Here is a 14,958-nt window from a genome sequence, read left to right as displayed (position 1 = left end):
ATATTCTTATTTTGTTTTTCTCTCAGAACGACGAAGGAGCACCTCTAATGTGTGAAACTGGCGGAGGATCGGTCAGATGGGAAATTCAAGGGCTACTGAGTCACCATAGCAGATGTTCGAGAGGTCATCCGGCAATTTACTCTAGCGTGGAACCAGCATTATCTTGGTTGCGAAACTCCGTACCCGCTTTGCAAACGCAAAGTTAAAGTGCTATAAACGTGATTACGTTCTTTTCACGAGGATGCGCGAGCATTAGATGAATTTTAATTTGATTTAAAACGAATCGACGACAACGATACACTGGAACGAACGAACAGTAGAAGCGAAATAAAGAAATTCATTGGAAGGGGAACTATCCGGTAGAATGTCGAAGTTCCTGTTAAAATTCACGAGACATAAAAACTATGTACTTAATTTGTATCCGTCTGTATTTTCCAAACGGTATGTTCCTATTTAAATGCAAAGAACGCGTTCAACAGATAATAATACAATCGCGGCCATAATTGATTCTACATGAGAAAAAAGTGTTCTGAATCGTGATCTTTTTTCCTGTCTCTATAATACCGATTAATAGGTAGTGCAATATTCCGTGGCGAGTTTTTGCGCTATATATAAGAAATAAAATTTATGACGGAGGTACATATAATTGGCGATACATGATATTTACAATTAAGACGTTTGTAAATACTGTATAAAGTGACTGTTTAATATGCTTAACGTTGTAAGAGATTTTTTTACAAGTTAGCGAAATAGGTCTCCTAAGAATGCTGTTCTATACATATGAAAAGATGTGGAACGTTTAATACACTCGTTTACTCTGCTGAATAATCAACAGGTTTCATGTAACAACTATTTCTAATGAATTCTTGCTGACATACACTTTGCAGTTTATTATGTCAGAGAGATATTAACAAAGGTCTAGTGTTACTAATTAGTGTAATGTCCATCCTCTTATTAGATTCAAAAGAGTAACAGCAATATTTATTGGAAACGAGAGACCATCAGATAAATACACCCAGTTATTCAATCAACAGTTTGTCTCAGAGATCCTAAAGAAGGATTCCTGAAATGAACGACGGTATAGGTTAAGAAATAGATAGGGTTATATAAATGTATATAATATATAAGTGTTTTAATAAAATACATTGTTATGAAGAGATACAATAATAAAATATGTTTATGTATGCATAGTCATTGATGAATGCGTAAGTATTTTTACATGCTAAGATAAAAATAAATGTATTTTAAATGAATACAAAGCTGTTTTATTTTAAATATAAATAATTTTATTCGTGAAATAATAAATAACAATTTTTCTTATGAATTATTTATGCAATCCTTTCTTAATCTAATTGTTTTTTGGGTATTTTTGCTATTTCAGCTGCTGTCACAATAGCATCTATAGTAATCAATGATTTTGAAATACTAGTTATCACTTCATTGTACTTGGAAAAAACTTCATTTATATGATTATTTAATCCTTGAGTATCTTCATATAATTTAAGATATGATAGATTCAAATCGTTGAGTTTATTTGTCAATTCTGGAACATTTTTTAAACGATCAGTTTCTAACACGGGCACTAGTTCTTGCACCTGTTTCAACATTTCATAATTTTGCTTGATTTCTGGTGCCATTGCTAGTAACAATTGAACTTTAGCCTCTATTGGTATTTCAGAACTTTCAATTATCGGATCTAGATAATTATTTAATTCTGGTAATCGTTTTATCATTAGATTTGCTTTTTCTCGTCCCGACATTGCAGATGAGATCAGCGTATTCACATGTAAAATATTATCGACTACGGGATTCTCCAATGAAATATCATTAGTTTCATTTTTCTTTGCAAGTCCATATATCTGTTTTTCTAATTCCATAACCCTATCCTCGAGCAACTCGATGGTTGTCATTCTAAATGTCAAACAAAAAATCATTATGAATTGCTTATGCATATATTTCCATTAATGATCCATGAATTAATAAATAAATACAAGGTTAACATAATGGACTATAAATTTCTAAAAAATACTTATCTGTATGTGTCTTGTCAGAAAAATAGAAAGAATAAAATAGAATCAAGAGTGAAACTTTGTACTCATAACTATTTTCATTGTATTTTTAGCTATAATAATTAATATATAAGCAACAATTAAATCGAATATTGCTTCAGATATTTATTAACACGTCACCAACGTACAACTTCCTAATTAATTTAAAAAAGTTTGCAATAAATATTATAATTTTATATAACAAAATACTTACTTGTAAAAATTTAAGAGTTCCAAAAATATAACCAATTTACACAACAAACTTGTATGATGTGACAGTAACTCAAGATAGAAATTTTGACAGATGAAATTAGGTTATAACAGATTATAGGCTAAGTATGTAAGTATATACTCGACTACAATCTGAAGTGATGCAATATGTAGTCGCTTCCATTTGTATTGCAACTTACTTCACAGTGATCGAAAAAAGGCGCTAAGCTGATGTATTGATAATTTTGAATTTTTATGTAATTAAACCCTATTAACCTCATTACCGTCTAATATTATTTAAACATAATAAACGATCAAATGTATATTATAGCTTTCATATAAATAATATATACAACGCCCAAATTTCTTTAAAATCAAACATCGATATGATCATTTCACCGCGCAGATACCAACAATTTCTTACAAATAAATTCGGATAAAAACTATCATACATTCAATATGTAAAGAATAAAACATACATATATCTTAATTTTCTCTATAGAAAGGAGATATTCATAAAAAAAAACAATCATAATCATTAACGTTTCCGAAAATGACCATTCATAGCACGCAGCTGTGAAACTTACCCGAAACCCTCGATGCAAAAAGACAAAAGATATTGCTTTAAATAGATGCACGATGGTAGAGTGCATAAGTATGCGTATATAGGTGGCTGCAGCCGTGTACACTCGGTAAGTTCGCACTTTTAAATAAACTCACGATCTCCCCTCTTCACTTAGAGAAACTGTTACAGACGAATACCAGACAATGTCCATAAGAGAATCGCGGCGGGGCGACGCGACGATTGTATGACGAAGGCGCGTGGTAGGGATACGGAGTATCTGTCATGGCCGACGTTCTCTGGGAGAGTAGTTTTGGTCAGGCCGCATCGGCGAGCGGTACGCGGTGTGTTTAGTGGTGAAAAAAAACATGGGGCGCGATAATGGGCAGACGGTCAAGCGAAGAAGGCGTTAGCGTACTCTCGGTCCTGGTAAAGGACGATTTATGCGAGAGGTCCGCGACGATGGAGTCACGAGCACGGAGGACTCGGTTACGTAGCGTTGTAGGGATATGTTTGTTTCTCGCGCTCACGGGCATCATTTATCTCGGCTACTTCTGCCCCGATCACGTCTGTGCTCTCACGAGCCGCGAGATCAAGGAGTCCGTGAGATTGTCCGAGGGTCTGTCCGCTGGTCCCGGCTCCGGTTTGTCTTCCGTTTCCGTCGAATTCGACAAAAATGGCCTGCTCTCGGTACATCCTGCCTTTAGATTGCAGAGTATTCAAGGGAGCCTTGGTTACGACGATGTGTTTACCAATGATACCTTTCAGTTTGACATCAACGGTCACGATGTCATCGTTTTCTTGCACATTCAGAAAACTGGTAAGTTGGGTTTGCATTGTTGTTTAATTCATCTCTTTTTTTTGTCTTAGCTGTCCATGTGTGTCAGTCCTCCCCATTTTATTTTTGTTGAATGCAGTTTATGAAAAAAGTGTAATTAATATTTTTATGACAATAAAATTTTGTTATATGTAAAAATATTTATTTCTGTCAAGATATAAATTTCTTTTTCCATGACTGTTATGTTTATTTATATGTTTAACAAAGTTTGATTATCTGCAAATTTGCTGATAACAGAAAAATTGGATACAATTACATAGACCAGCTACTGCAGAGATTATAGACTGCATAAACATATTTTTGATTGATTTTTCACTTTTCTTCGGACTAATCCTATGGTAACCAATCCTATGGCTTAATAAAAACAATGCAACATCCCTTCTGACCATTGTACAACTGAATCTTTGCATTATTCATTAGACACTGTGAAACCTTCAAGCTGTATCTTAGAAGGAGAAAGAACAATTCAGGGATGTTGCCCTGTTTAATATGCTATGCATGCATATCTGTGTTTCCTTTTTGTTTTCCATGTGCATACCTCCCATAAGCTTCTCTTTATCAACATACAGAATAATAGAATATGCATGTCATGAACGTTTGTTTAAATTATTAATATATATATATATATATATATATATATATATAAAGTAATAAGAGTACTAAGAAAGTTAAAATATTTGAAAATTATATTTGTTAATTTTTTAATGTTTCTTTATGTTACAGGAGGTACATTGTTTGGAAAACATTTAGTTAGAGATTTAGATCTGCAAAGACCATGTTCTTGTCAAAGAAGACGCAAGCGTTGTTTTTGTTTCCGTCCAAATCGCAATGAAAATTGGCTTTTTTCACGATATTCTACCGGTTGGAAGTGTGGTCTACATGCTGACTGGACAGAATTGACTAGCTGTGTTGATACAGAATTAAATAAAATTGAAGGGGATGGCATAAAACGTAGATACTTTTATATAACTATAATAAGGGATCCTGTTGCACGGTATCTGTCTGAGTTTAGACACGTACAAAGGGGTGCAACATGGAGAGGAGCTCGTCATTGGTGTGGAGGAACTCAAGCAAATATACCACAGTGTTATCCTGGATCTAGTTGGCAAGGGGTATCTTTGGAACAGGTAATATTATATTTATTGATTTTATTGATATTTGGTAATCTGTAAGCATTTTATATATTAGTATTCTTATGAATTCATCATAGTGATCTCTTTCATAAGTAAAACATTAAGTATGTTATCTGAAAGGCTTTCACATTTAGAAACACATTAAGATAAAGTATTTCTCCTTATCTTTATTTTTCTTTCTCTAAATAGATACAATTTTTCCTTCTTGTATAGATATGTTCTCTGCTATAAAAGCAGTAATTATTTCATTGATATAATATTGTAAAACATAAGAATTTATTTACATTGGTTCTGGATAATAAATATCATAAACATAAAAAAGCTATATAATGATAATAGGACAAAATTTTATTTAAAATTTAAACCTTTTTGACAACATTTATGTAGTTTATGGCGTGTCCATATAATTTGGCAAGTAACCGTCAAACAAGAATGTTGGCTGATCTATCAATTGTTGGTTGTTACAATTCTACGCTCAGCAGCTTGGAGAGAGATCGTCTCATGTTGGCTAGTGCTAAGCACAATTTGCAATTCATGCCTTTCTTCATGTTGACTGAATACCAGAAAGTAAGAACTAATTTTTTTGTTAATAATTAAATGCATGTTCATATATGTTGTACTGCCTGTATGTTTATATATTCTAGCATTGCCATTTTGTTAGTACTGTAATAATCTTTATAAATATCGCTAAGAAATTATCTTTAATTTTAGTTGTCATTTTGCAATATAAGAAAATTTAAACCAATCTATTGATTAAAATTTTTTTAATATTTTATTGTATCATATTAACACTTATTTTATTGTTTTTAATTTATTCGTAAATTTTTGTTTGTCAACTATTTAAATTTTGGAAGTTATTATTTTGGCTACTAAGTTGCTTGGACCGCCTGTATTAATAAGACATTTTATGTTTTACCTAACAATTATCTCTTGGAAAGTAGCTCTTAATGTAAATATTTATCTTACCTACCCGTACATGGACGATAAATATGCTTGTAAATATTCCACGCTTTTAACGTTCCGGTCTTAAAAAGATCTTTCCTCATTTAAAATGCATGTTGACGAAAATTATATTTTTATATCATTGTTATTTAATGCATCTAACATATTCATAATATTTGATAAAAAAAAGTAATAGAAAGTATAAAAAGTAAAAAAAAAAAAAAAGAAAAAGTATAGAAAGATTCTGAAAATCGACTTAATACGAAAAATACGAAACGAAGCGATTATATAAGTTCTGCTTTATGTAAGTTAATACGTTTTTACCACTGTTTGTACTATCAAACTCTGATCTTCTAATACGTCGTAGTTCATAAATTGTCACGCTATTGATAACTTAATGCTAACTAATATGTATGCATTTTATTAAAACGCATTTAAATTGCATTAGATTATTACGCTACTACTTAATAGGAGAAAATTGTATGTCACAGATTTTTGCTTATCATACAAAAAGAATAATGTTTTATTAAAAAAAAACATTTAAAAATGTTTTATTTGTATATGCTTCCCTTAACAAAAAAAATTAAAAATTAGTACAACTGTTAAACTACGCGAAAATCTTTAAAATCCTCTTTAATTTTTTAAACTTAGTTATTCCAATGTATATATATTTCTAGAAATGACTTTTGAAAAAGTTAAAAAATTTAAAAGAAATTATTATCGATTTGCTTTTATACGAGTTGAAATTTTCAATTTCCTCGCGAAATTTGCGCGCTATATAAAAAATTCATTTAGTCGATTTTCATTTTATACGTTTATCTACGTGCGTACATGTTATAAAATTAACTTAAAACTGAATAGGTGGGACAGTATTCCTTTGAAGAAACATTCGGAATGAGATTTGCCGTTGCGTTTGAACAACATAACGCGACGTTAAGCGCTGCCACAATGGCTACCCTAAGCACGGAGCAGTTAGATGCTGTGCGTAGATTAAACAGACTGGATCTAGAACTGTATGATTTCGCAAAAAATCTTGCGTTCCAAAGGTTCAAACGACTTAGAGATCGCGATCCATACTTCGTACAACGATTTCAACACCTTGGAGAATTACCTTCTAGGCAAAGTGCAACGGAATTCAATTGGGATTCTGTCATAGAAGATACTACAGATGTTGAATGATATGTAAGTATGTTACTGATAGATAATATCGATGCTTTGCATTCATGGCCGAGCGAGAAAAATGTTGCTCTGAATCTGAGTATCTCAGGGAATCATCCTTGAAAGAAAAAAGAAATTTTACATAGAATTATTATATGCGGCGGTGGTCTGCATAGAACTTACCAAAAGTGTTTATAGAAAATAATGTGGATAAGACCAAAGAGAGCCCAGAGAGGATCTTGGAATAAATCCTTGGAATCCTCTTTCGGTAGCTATATATGAAATGAAATATATAATCACACAAATTTTATGATTTATATAATGTTCATAATTTTTTTTAAAGAGTTCTTCCATTTAATGCAATTTTTGCTTAAAATATATCACATTTAAACTTTGACTTTGTTAATGTTTTTACTTCGTATAAGATAAAAGCTTGCAAACAGATTTTTTTAATGTGTATTACGAAGTCAATTCTAGGGAAAAGATACTATAATTATTTCTTGAATGCATACTTACTACTTACATGAAAAAATCTAATAGGATTAGGAAAAAATGTTAACTTTAATATGTTTTGCAAAAATATAAATGTCTAGTATTTCATATGATACTCAATATTTTATATGTATCTGTTTTAATATTCTTCAAAAGTGATAAAAATTAGTTCTATAATTTAGTAATAAAAATTGAAGCCGTGAATTCCAAAATAGCACCAGTCTATCAATCAATATTTCGAGAAAATCAATCTTCTTTTGTTTATTTTTCTTAATTCATTATCGATTTTGTTGATTTTTTGTTGTAAGTATCAATTGTACGTACATTTTCATTATATATATGTATATATATATATATCTTTTTTAATCGTTATTAAATAATCATGTTCTTTGTAAGAAGTTTCGTAAAACCGTAAACTTGTGCTGTTTTGGAAATTATCGAATAATTTATTATTGTACTTTCAGCCAACTTATTAAAAAAATGGTATTTAACAAAAAAACATGTTTATTCACCGACCCAAATTTTACTGCATGAGTCATCATTCTAGATTTCTCAGTGAATCTATATTTCTGTAATAAGTTTTCGAAGCATGTGCGATGATTTGAGTTCACCGGCTGGCACTCTGCAAGTTTTAATGACATCTTATCTTTATAAGCATTCTGCGCGCTAAAAGTTGAAACTGGTGTTTTCTTTAAATTAGAATAACTGCGTGATTAGTTGCTCATCGATATGTCGTCGTTGAAAATTGTCGTGCAGGATGGCATATTTTCATTGTTTAAAAATGTTATTATACAGATTTGAGTAAACTAAAAACAATTATGTCAATGACTCATATAATGTCAAACAGTGGACTTATGCTGCTTTGGAATTCATGGCTTCAATTACTAATATGAATTGATACATAATCTTCTTGCTTTATTTTTTCGTTTCTACGATTAAATTTACTTTCAACACATACCGTATATGATGTAAATTCTACAATAGTGGTATCTTTAATCGTTATTCTATAGCAAATTAAAAGTATCATTTAAGAAATGTAATTATGCCTGCTTCTGTTTAAAAAGAATTAAAAAAAAATGAAATATTTCTTGCTTTAAAATTACATCTGAGGTTATAAATTAGATTACGATCGATATTCCTAATTAACACGTGAAAGAGATAATAAAAGTGACATAATATACAGCATGTATAAAAATCTCTATTTATAGCGGTTTTCAATGGAAGGATAAATATTACAAATTAATTTTGTAAATATATCTAAAAGTCTATATTTTTTAATAGAATCATTTGCAGTGTTATTTGAATAAAGTGGTAATAGGATTAATAAAAGCGATTTATATAGCTTAAGTGATAAACTGTTCGTGTGAATGTTGGAATGAATGATCATTGGATAAACGTGTTTAATATTAGATGCTGATTATTTGTCAGTGTAACTGTTCACAAAGATCATGTTGTTTTAGCACACATTCCTTTCAGTTAAATTGTTTTAATTTGTTACTTACATGCAAACATTGAAAGAGTCGTATTTACAGCTTAATCAATCTTTCGTTCAAAGGTAATAATTATTGCATTACAAAATTAAGTAAATCGCGTTAAGTTGAAAAGATCATGTACTTGTTTAATGTGTTAGAATCACACGTGCAATAAGACTCAATGGGTTACCATTATAAATATTTCATCCAGTCATCAAATAAATGTAATATATTCTATGTACATTAGATATATTTAGATAACTAGCATTAAATCATTACGAAGCAAGATGCAAAAGCTCTCTTTAGCAGCGTATTCGTCGATTACGTAAGTGATCCACGAACGTTTCCAAACTTCTTCAGCGATTAATAGAAATGCGTGGCACACGTAAACTTTCACAAATGTTCAGAAACGTTCGTGAGCGTTGCTGATGTCGTCGTATAATTACATTTCAAATGAAATTCGTTATCATTTGTGTCTAGTGCAAAAAAAGAGAACATCATCGACGAAAAATGTTCACGGATGTTGTTGTTGTTCGTTAGCATTTATGTGGACCAGTGTTCATCATAAATGCTATGTAATATAATGCTTATGTAATATCTCCAAATGCTCACAAACATTTATGAACATTGTATGCGTCCGGTGAATACGTGGGTTTTAACGTGTACCATTAGTCTTCTGTATGATTACCACGTTTATATTGTAAGTTGAATCATAAAATGAGTGCCATGAGTGATATAAAACAAATGGATCTGTTCTTTTAGCTTTGCTATTAGAAATGATTTATATTAACTGGAAAAGTATATCGTCTTTTCTAACGTTCTTAAATTTCAGGCTTTCTATGGCCTATGTTAAATGTGTTTCTTTTTTGTTGACTTGTGGTTGATAGTAGTATCAATTTAATTTTTGACAAAACGAAGTATAATGTTTTTGGAGTATTATTTAAAAGTGTAGACAAGAATTAATTTGGTACTATTATCATTCAGACGTGAACAACTTATGGGCAATCTATTTATAAATATATATATAATATTAAGTATGTAATATGATTAACGATAATGATCATTTAAAAGTAACGTTAAGGACCAAAGATTTAATAAGTTTTTACAAAAATGCAGAGAGCTTGTTAAAAGCAATTGTAAAAAGGAAACTTTTATATGTTCTTAAACAGAGTGATCATTATAATTGCAATAAGTGAAAAGATGTATTTCAAGATCTTTCCACTTGATATATAGGTACAATAATATAATTAGAAGGTATCTACTTGGATGAAAACACAAATGATTGTTTAAGCAACTGATGCACAGGAACAGATTTTTAGCAATATATCGCTATTTTCGCATACTTGCCTTCGCTATACGCTAACATCTTTGAAATAATTTAGAAATGATCGAACTTAAATTACACAGGGTGTGCAGTATTTTAAAATTAACATCACACATTTAGGAACGTCGTGTATATTATTTTATCGAATCTTTTAAGTTTCACTAATTACATGTATCTCTGCCATTTTTTCATCGTGTTAGTATGTTTATCTCATTACGTGTGCAACAGGATGCTTGTGACTATAACATTTATGGGGTTGATAGTTACTTGCATTATCAGCATTGTAAAAATGAACTCATACTCGTCAGATTAGCGTGAATGAAAGGCTAGCTTTAATATGTAATATGAAATTTTTAGCATGAATTTAAGTTGTAATAAAAAAAAAAGAATAATGAGGACAAAAATCCATGACAGTAGCCTAATAAAGCAAAATATAGGCCTAAGCCAATGGTACCTTATGTAAGCCAGCCAGTGTACATACCATACCATTAAATCATTAAGGAACAATAAATTGTTGTGTACACAATATTATATACAATCTTATACAGACATATATATATATATATATTATATAAAAATATTATATGTAAGTTGTACACATATTTAAAATTATGTTATTTGATTATTAAACAATTATACAAAAACTATATATATGTAGTTATATTAAAATATACCAAATTCAAATTAGCCTAAGTTACATTTGTTAATATTATTCATTATAGTATTATAAGCATTAATTCTTATAGATATTATTCTATAGGAATAATAAAAAAGAAAGATAAAGGCAAGATATAAATTAAAATGTTTATTTTGCAATTGTTAATTAAATATATTTGTACATTATTAAGAGAAATATTTCTTATTCATAATGCTATATTTTAAGGATTTCTGTCTAGATAAGAATAATTTTTGATTCCATATTTTAATGTTAGACAGATATAGGATGGACATATAATGCTTTGAGTGCCAAGGTATAAAGAGATTGACACTTATAATAGGTAGGAATGTCTTTGCTAGAGTAATGATTGCTCTAGCATAATTTTTTCAAAACCTGTGGGTGGGGGATGAGTAAAGTTATCCAAAATTAAGTCTAAAATGGCCCCATCATCCACTATAAAGGAAGATTATTTTTTTTTAAACTTGTTAAAACATTACTATATTCTTTTAGTTTGAAAATAATTACCATAGAGTACTGGATACACGGTTCCCTTTATACCCATTACTGGAGCACCTATCGGTTTTCCATTTAAGTAGAAATTAAGTTCTATGTGGTCATAAGACACACCCTGATGAACAAAAGGTTATTAATTTATGAACTGATATATCCTCCAGTAATTTATACTTACGATAATATCTCCTTCTTGGACTGGACTTTGAATCTTATGTATTTCTTGCTGATTATGCCTTACAATAGAATCAAAATTAAGAGCCCAACTTTCTTTATCATTTCCTCCAGTTGTAACGTTCAGATCTGTAGATCTAGTGGCTAATCCAATGGCCCATATACCACCTTGTTGTATTTTAATTTCAAAATAACTTTTACTTTGGACAAGAGGAGCATTTGTTAAGGCACCACCACGACCACACACTCTTAGACCATTTTTTACTATCACAACTTCATGTCCTACACCAATTGGGTAATATTTTGCTTAAGCACTGCTATTTCTCGTAAAATTTCTTATCGTTAATATAGATTACGTAAAAACAGAACTCTCGTTATGACCGGAATACATAAATATCATCAGTGACACTAAGTGCATATCCTTATCTTGCGGAACGGTTAAAAACGTAAATTTTATGCAAATACAATGATATGAATACTATTAACATTCTCAAACACTATTATTAACGTTATTTCAGTAATAGAAGGTAAAAATTACCCATGTAGGATGTATCTAAAGATATAGGATTTGGTCCTCTCTTCTGTGTTTGAGTTGCGGCGAAGCCAAGGCCGTCAAAACAGTTTCTCAAACAGCAAAACATCATCTTTGTCTCCTTTCCTTTTTGGTTTGTTTAGATGAACGCACAAAACATTGTGACACTGTTAGGAGAAAAACCCCTTTTTTCTCCCGTATAATGAAACGAACGGATCGCGTTATTTACTTCGATTACGCCGAAAATATTACACACCATACAGCGCGTAGATATGATAGTCAGTTAGTGCTGTGTGTATTTCAACGTAGAGATTGCACTTTAAGCTTCAGTGTGTAGGTAGATGCGTAGATGACAGAAAATGGCTTCCTCCCAAATTTATGCAATCAATATTAATTTTTTATTTACGTTTTACAGGTATGTTTCATTTTTTATTTAATATAATATCAGGAACTGCTTTTAATTTTAAATATTGTCGCATTAACTAAAATATACTACATATATTACATGTATGAAATTTAAGGTTATATTTAACCATCTTATAATTTACAACTCTGTTGGAATCAAATTCAAGCGTTAAGTTTTTAGATTAAAGCGTAATTACAATTGAAACTTGATTTAATATTAAAATTGAATAGGTTTAACATTTATGAAATATCTTAGACAGTAATAAAAAATAAACGAGAAAACAAGAAAAGAGAGAAAAACATTACATTTAGTACCAAACGGTTATTTATTTACTTATTTTATACAACAGAAAAATGTATTTATATCCGACTGGGGTACAGCATCTGTAATAAAATAACAATATTAGCAAATTCATACTTATATATTACTTAACTAGGTGAATCATTAAACAATTTACAATTCTGATACGGTGGCCCATAGCTTTAGCTGGCAGATTCTTCTTAAACTTAGCACGTACTGAACCACTGGTTCCATGTGGCCGGGTTACTTTACCCCAAATAGCCCTAACTTTTGTTTTCCTGCTTTTCTTGCCAGGAACAGGTGTCTTATTTTTTGCCTATGAACGATTAACATATCACGATTACAACATTGCTCGACTTATATCCATGACTATATATCAATTCATATTCTCACGTACCACAGTATGAAATTGAAATAAAAGAATTAATGGAAACGTAATAGAAGTTACCTTATATACATAAACACATCGTTTTCCTACATAAAAATCTGAATCCCCTTTAGTCCTAGCTCCTTCAACTTTAAGTAACGCTGTGTGTTCATGTTGATTACGAAGCCCTCGTTTATATCCTGTGAAAATGGCCTTTGCATAAAGACGTCCGTGTCTTTTGAAAGGTCTCTTTTTCAAAGGAGGAGGCTCTACTGGCTTCTCCTTTGGTTTCTTGACTGCTTTTGTTTTCGCCTTTGATTCAGCAGGTGTATCTGCCATTTCTAACAGAAGAAATCACATTTGTAAAATTCGGAATTATATTGCAATAATAAATTTTATTGCGCAAAAAATCCATCTTTGATTAAAATAATCACACGGTATGACATAATTACTAAATAAGATCTAAAATTAATGCACTGTTGTAGGTTATGTTAAAGTAATATTTAAATTCTAGACAAGAAACAAAACAAAATTTCACTTTAGTATTAAAACAAAATGTTTGTAACACGAACTTTTTATAGAATTCAAAAAAAAAGAAAAATTCAGAAAAAGTATCTAGCGTTAAAATATTGGAATTTCACAGCTTTTGTTGTTATACGGCTAGAAAAACCATGCAGAGATAGAGTCTTAATCCATTGAGATCAATACGAAATAAGTCGAATATGACACTGAGAATAATTATACGGCGTTACGAAACAATTAACAACAATTTGTAACTATTATTAATCTGTCAATTTCATTAATTGTATATATTTTAAATAATAAATACGAGAGTCTGACATTACGAAACGTACCGTACGTATATCGTGAACTAAAAGAAACAGGAAACTGTAGCCCTCTTACGACAAGAATATAAAATACTCTGCTCGATTATATAGCATGTGATATTATCAATCGAGTACTAGTTTTGTGCAAAAACAGCAGATACCGTTGAGTGTTTCATAACGTGGCAAACGGTGTAAATTAATAAAGATTTAAATCGGATTTAATCATGATTTAATACTCGATTATTGTTTGAAATTATATAGTAATTATAACAGACGAGAATGGGATTGTTCATCAATTAAGAAACAGCCACGATGTAGGTAAACATTCAAGTTTGTGTGAAATTAAGAACGTAGAAAATCTTCATATATTATTATTTTAGTAAGTAATAACCTATAAATTTTGAAATTTTATTACAAGCTATACATTTAGGGACTTTTTGAATATTTTTCTCTTAACTTGTTTCGCAGTTCAACAATTTATTATTTGTTGAATTATAGTTGATTATACGTACGTATATGATACATTATATACAATATATTATATCATGAATGGAACGAATACGTACATAAAATTTTACAAGACACCAGATTTGTACTACATGTACGTCGTTGGTACGATTACTATACGAGTTTAATAATTTAAGTTTTAATTCTGAATATTAACGATTTATGTTAAGAATGATGATTTATATTACATATCTAACAAGCTCTAGTCATACTCGGTATTTTATGAAAATAATAAGCATTTCAATGCATATATATATATAATCATATATAAAAAGATCGATCATCCATTGTTTGAACTCGTCTTTATTTAAATCGGCATGCTTACGCGATATTTCTTATATTTTTTCTAAATCATGCTAATATTTTTTAGAATAGAAGATATTTCAATTCTTCACATCTACCTAGAATTTCCGATTCGATCAAGAAATTAAAATTCAGGGTTCACTTGGAAGTAAGTGTTTTGGAATTAATGGTTAATATCTTGCAACGTGCATAGAG

The 14,958-nt window shown here is 30.3% G+C and overlaps 5 protein-coding genes across 8 annotated transcripts in view; 2 read left to right on the top strand and 3 right to left on the bottom strand.

Annotated features, from left to right (window-relative positions):
* The window catches only part of LOC117207969 (microtubule-associated protein futsch-like), a 56,384-nt gene extending 55,227 nt beyond the window's left edge, over window positions 1–1,157 (top strand). For both annotated transcript variants that reach the window (XM_033448720.1, XM_033448719.1), the window contains one exon: window positions 27–1,157. In XM_033448720.1, coding sequence (XP_033304611.1) covers window positions 27–206 — 180 coding nt within the window. In that variant the 3' untranslated portion in view covers window positions 207–1,157. The remainder of the gene's footprint in view (window positions 1–26) is intronic.
* A 106-nt stretch (window positions 1,158–1,263) lies between these two features.
* LOC117207981 lies at window positions 1,264–3,045 on the bottom strand. 2 transcript variants are annotated; one of them, XM_033448735.1, is made up of 2 exons: window positions 2,846–3,045; window positions 1,264–1,911 (listed from the first exon to the last, which is right to left on the bottom strand). In XM_033448735.1, exon 2 carries the CDS (start codon window positions 1,908–1,910, stop codon window positions 1,344–1,346), a length of 567 nt encoding a protein of 188 aa, XP_033304626.1. In that variant the 5' UTR covers window position 1,911; window positions 2,846–3,045; the 3' UTR covers window positions 1,264–1,343. The 2 variants fall into 2 exon arrangements, with proteins under 2 accessions (XP_033304626.1, XP_033304625.1); XM_033448734.1 differs by lacking the exon at window positions 2,846–3,045 and adding an exon at window positions 2,263–2,434.
* Window positions 3,046–3,076: 31 nt separating this feature from the next.
* On the top strand, window positions 3,077–7,409 carry LOC117207972 (heparan-sulfate 6-O-sulfotransferase 1-B). Of its 2 annotated transcripts, XM_033448724.1 has the most exons (4): window positions 3,084–3,640; window positions 4,382–4,785; window positions 5,179–5,358; window positions 6,595–7,409. In XM_033448724.1, the coding sequence occupies exons 1-4, from the start codon at window positions 3,202–3,204 to the stop codon at window positions 6,910–6,912; spliced, it is 1,341 nt and encodes a 446-aa protein (XP_033304615.1). In that variant the 5' UTR covers window positions 3,084–3,201; the 3' UTR covers window positions 6,913–7,409. The 2 variants fall into 2 exon arrangements, with proteins under 2 accessions (XP_033304616.1, XP_033304615.1); XM_033448725.1 differs by lacking the exon at window positions 5,179–5,358 and having other exon boundaries at window positions 3,077–3,640.
* Window positions 7,410–10,973: 3,564 nt separating this feature from the next.
* On the bottom strand, window positions 10,974–12,405 carry LOC117207980 (SPRY domain-containing protein 7). The gene is made up of 4 exons (XM_033448732.1): window positions 12,060–12,405; window positions 11,526–11,803; window positions 11,363–11,465; window positions 10,974–11,290 (listed from the first exon to the last, which is right to left on the bottom strand). The coding sequence occupies exons 1-4, from the start codon at window positions 12,163–12,165 to the stop codon at window positions 11,193–11,195; spliced, it is 585 nt and encodes a 194-aa protein (XP_033304623.1). The 5' UTR covers window positions 12,166–12,405; the 3' UTR covers window positions 10,974–11,192.
* Window positions 12,406–12,764: 359 nt separating this feature from the next.
* Window positions 12,765–14,048, bottom strand: LOC117207982 (60S ribosomal protein L35a). The gene is made up of 4 exons (XM_033448736.1): window positions 13,981–14,048; window positions 13,208–13,467; window positions 12,917–13,075; window positions 12,765–12,842 (listed from the first exon to the last, which is right to left on the bottom strand). Exons 2-4 carry the CDS (start codon window positions 13,463–13,465, stop codon window positions 12,819–12,821), a joined length of 441 nt encoding a protein of 146 aa, XP_033304627.1. The 5' UTR covers window positions 13,466–13,467; window positions 13,981–14,048; the 3' UTR covers window positions 12,765–12,818.
* Between the last annotated feature and the right edge of the window lie 910 nt (window positions 14,049–14,958).

Source organism: Bombus bifarius, unplaced genomic scaffold (assembly GCF_011952205.1).
Source record: "Bombus bifarius isolate JDL3187 unplaced genomic scaffold, Bbif_JDL3187 scf7180000008047, whole genome shotgun sequence".
NCBI lineage: Eukaryota > Metazoa > Arthropoda > Insecta > Hymenoptera > Apidae > Bombus > Bombus bifarius.
The sequence above is the reverse complement of the archived record's forward strand: the minus strand, read 5'-3'. Positions and strand labels throughout refer to the sequence as shown.

Bases quoted from the DNA above. Each gene is read 5' to 3' on its own strand.
- LOC117207980 (XM_033448732.1), bottom strand. From the start codon at position 12,165: ATGATGTTTTGCTGTTTGAGAAACTGTTTTGACGGCCTTGGCTTCGCC. The intron at 11,466-11,525 runs GTAAGTATAAAT...TTTGTTCATCAG, and splicing joins TCCAAGAAGGAGATATTATC to GGTGTGTCTTATGACCACAT. The intron at 11,291-11,362 runs GTAATTATTTTC...CTTCCTTTATAG, and splicing joins CGTGTATCCAGTACTCTATG to TGGATGATGGGGCCATTTTA.
- LOC117207981 (XM_033448735.1), bottom strand. From the start codon at position 1,910: ATGACAACCATCGAGTTGCTCGAGGATAGGGTTATGGAATTAGAAAAA.
- LOC117207982 (XM_033448736.1), bottom strand. From the start codon at position 13,465: ATGGCAGATACACCTGCTGAATCAAAGGCGAAAACAAAAGCAGTCAAG. The intron at 13,076-13,207 runs GTAACTTCTATT...AATCGTTCATAG, and splicing joins GATGTGTTTATGTATATAAG to GCAAAAAATAAGACACCTGT. The intron at 12,843-12,916 runs GTAAATTGTTTA...ATTTTATTACAG, and splicing joins TGGGCCACCGTATCAGAATT to ATGCTGTACCCCAGTCGGAT.
- LOC117207972 (XM_033448724.1), top strand. From the start codon at position 3,202: ATGGGCAGACGGTCAAGCGAAGAAGGCGTTAGCGTACTCTCGGTCCTG. The intron at 3,641-4,381 runs GTAAGTTGGGTT...TTTATGTTACAG, and splicing joins CTTGCACATTCAGAAAACTG to GAGGTACATTGTTTGGAAAA. The intron at 4,786-5,178 runs GTAATATTATAT...ACATTTATGTAG, and splicing joins AAGGGGTATCTTTGGAACAG to TTTATGGCGTGTCCATATAA.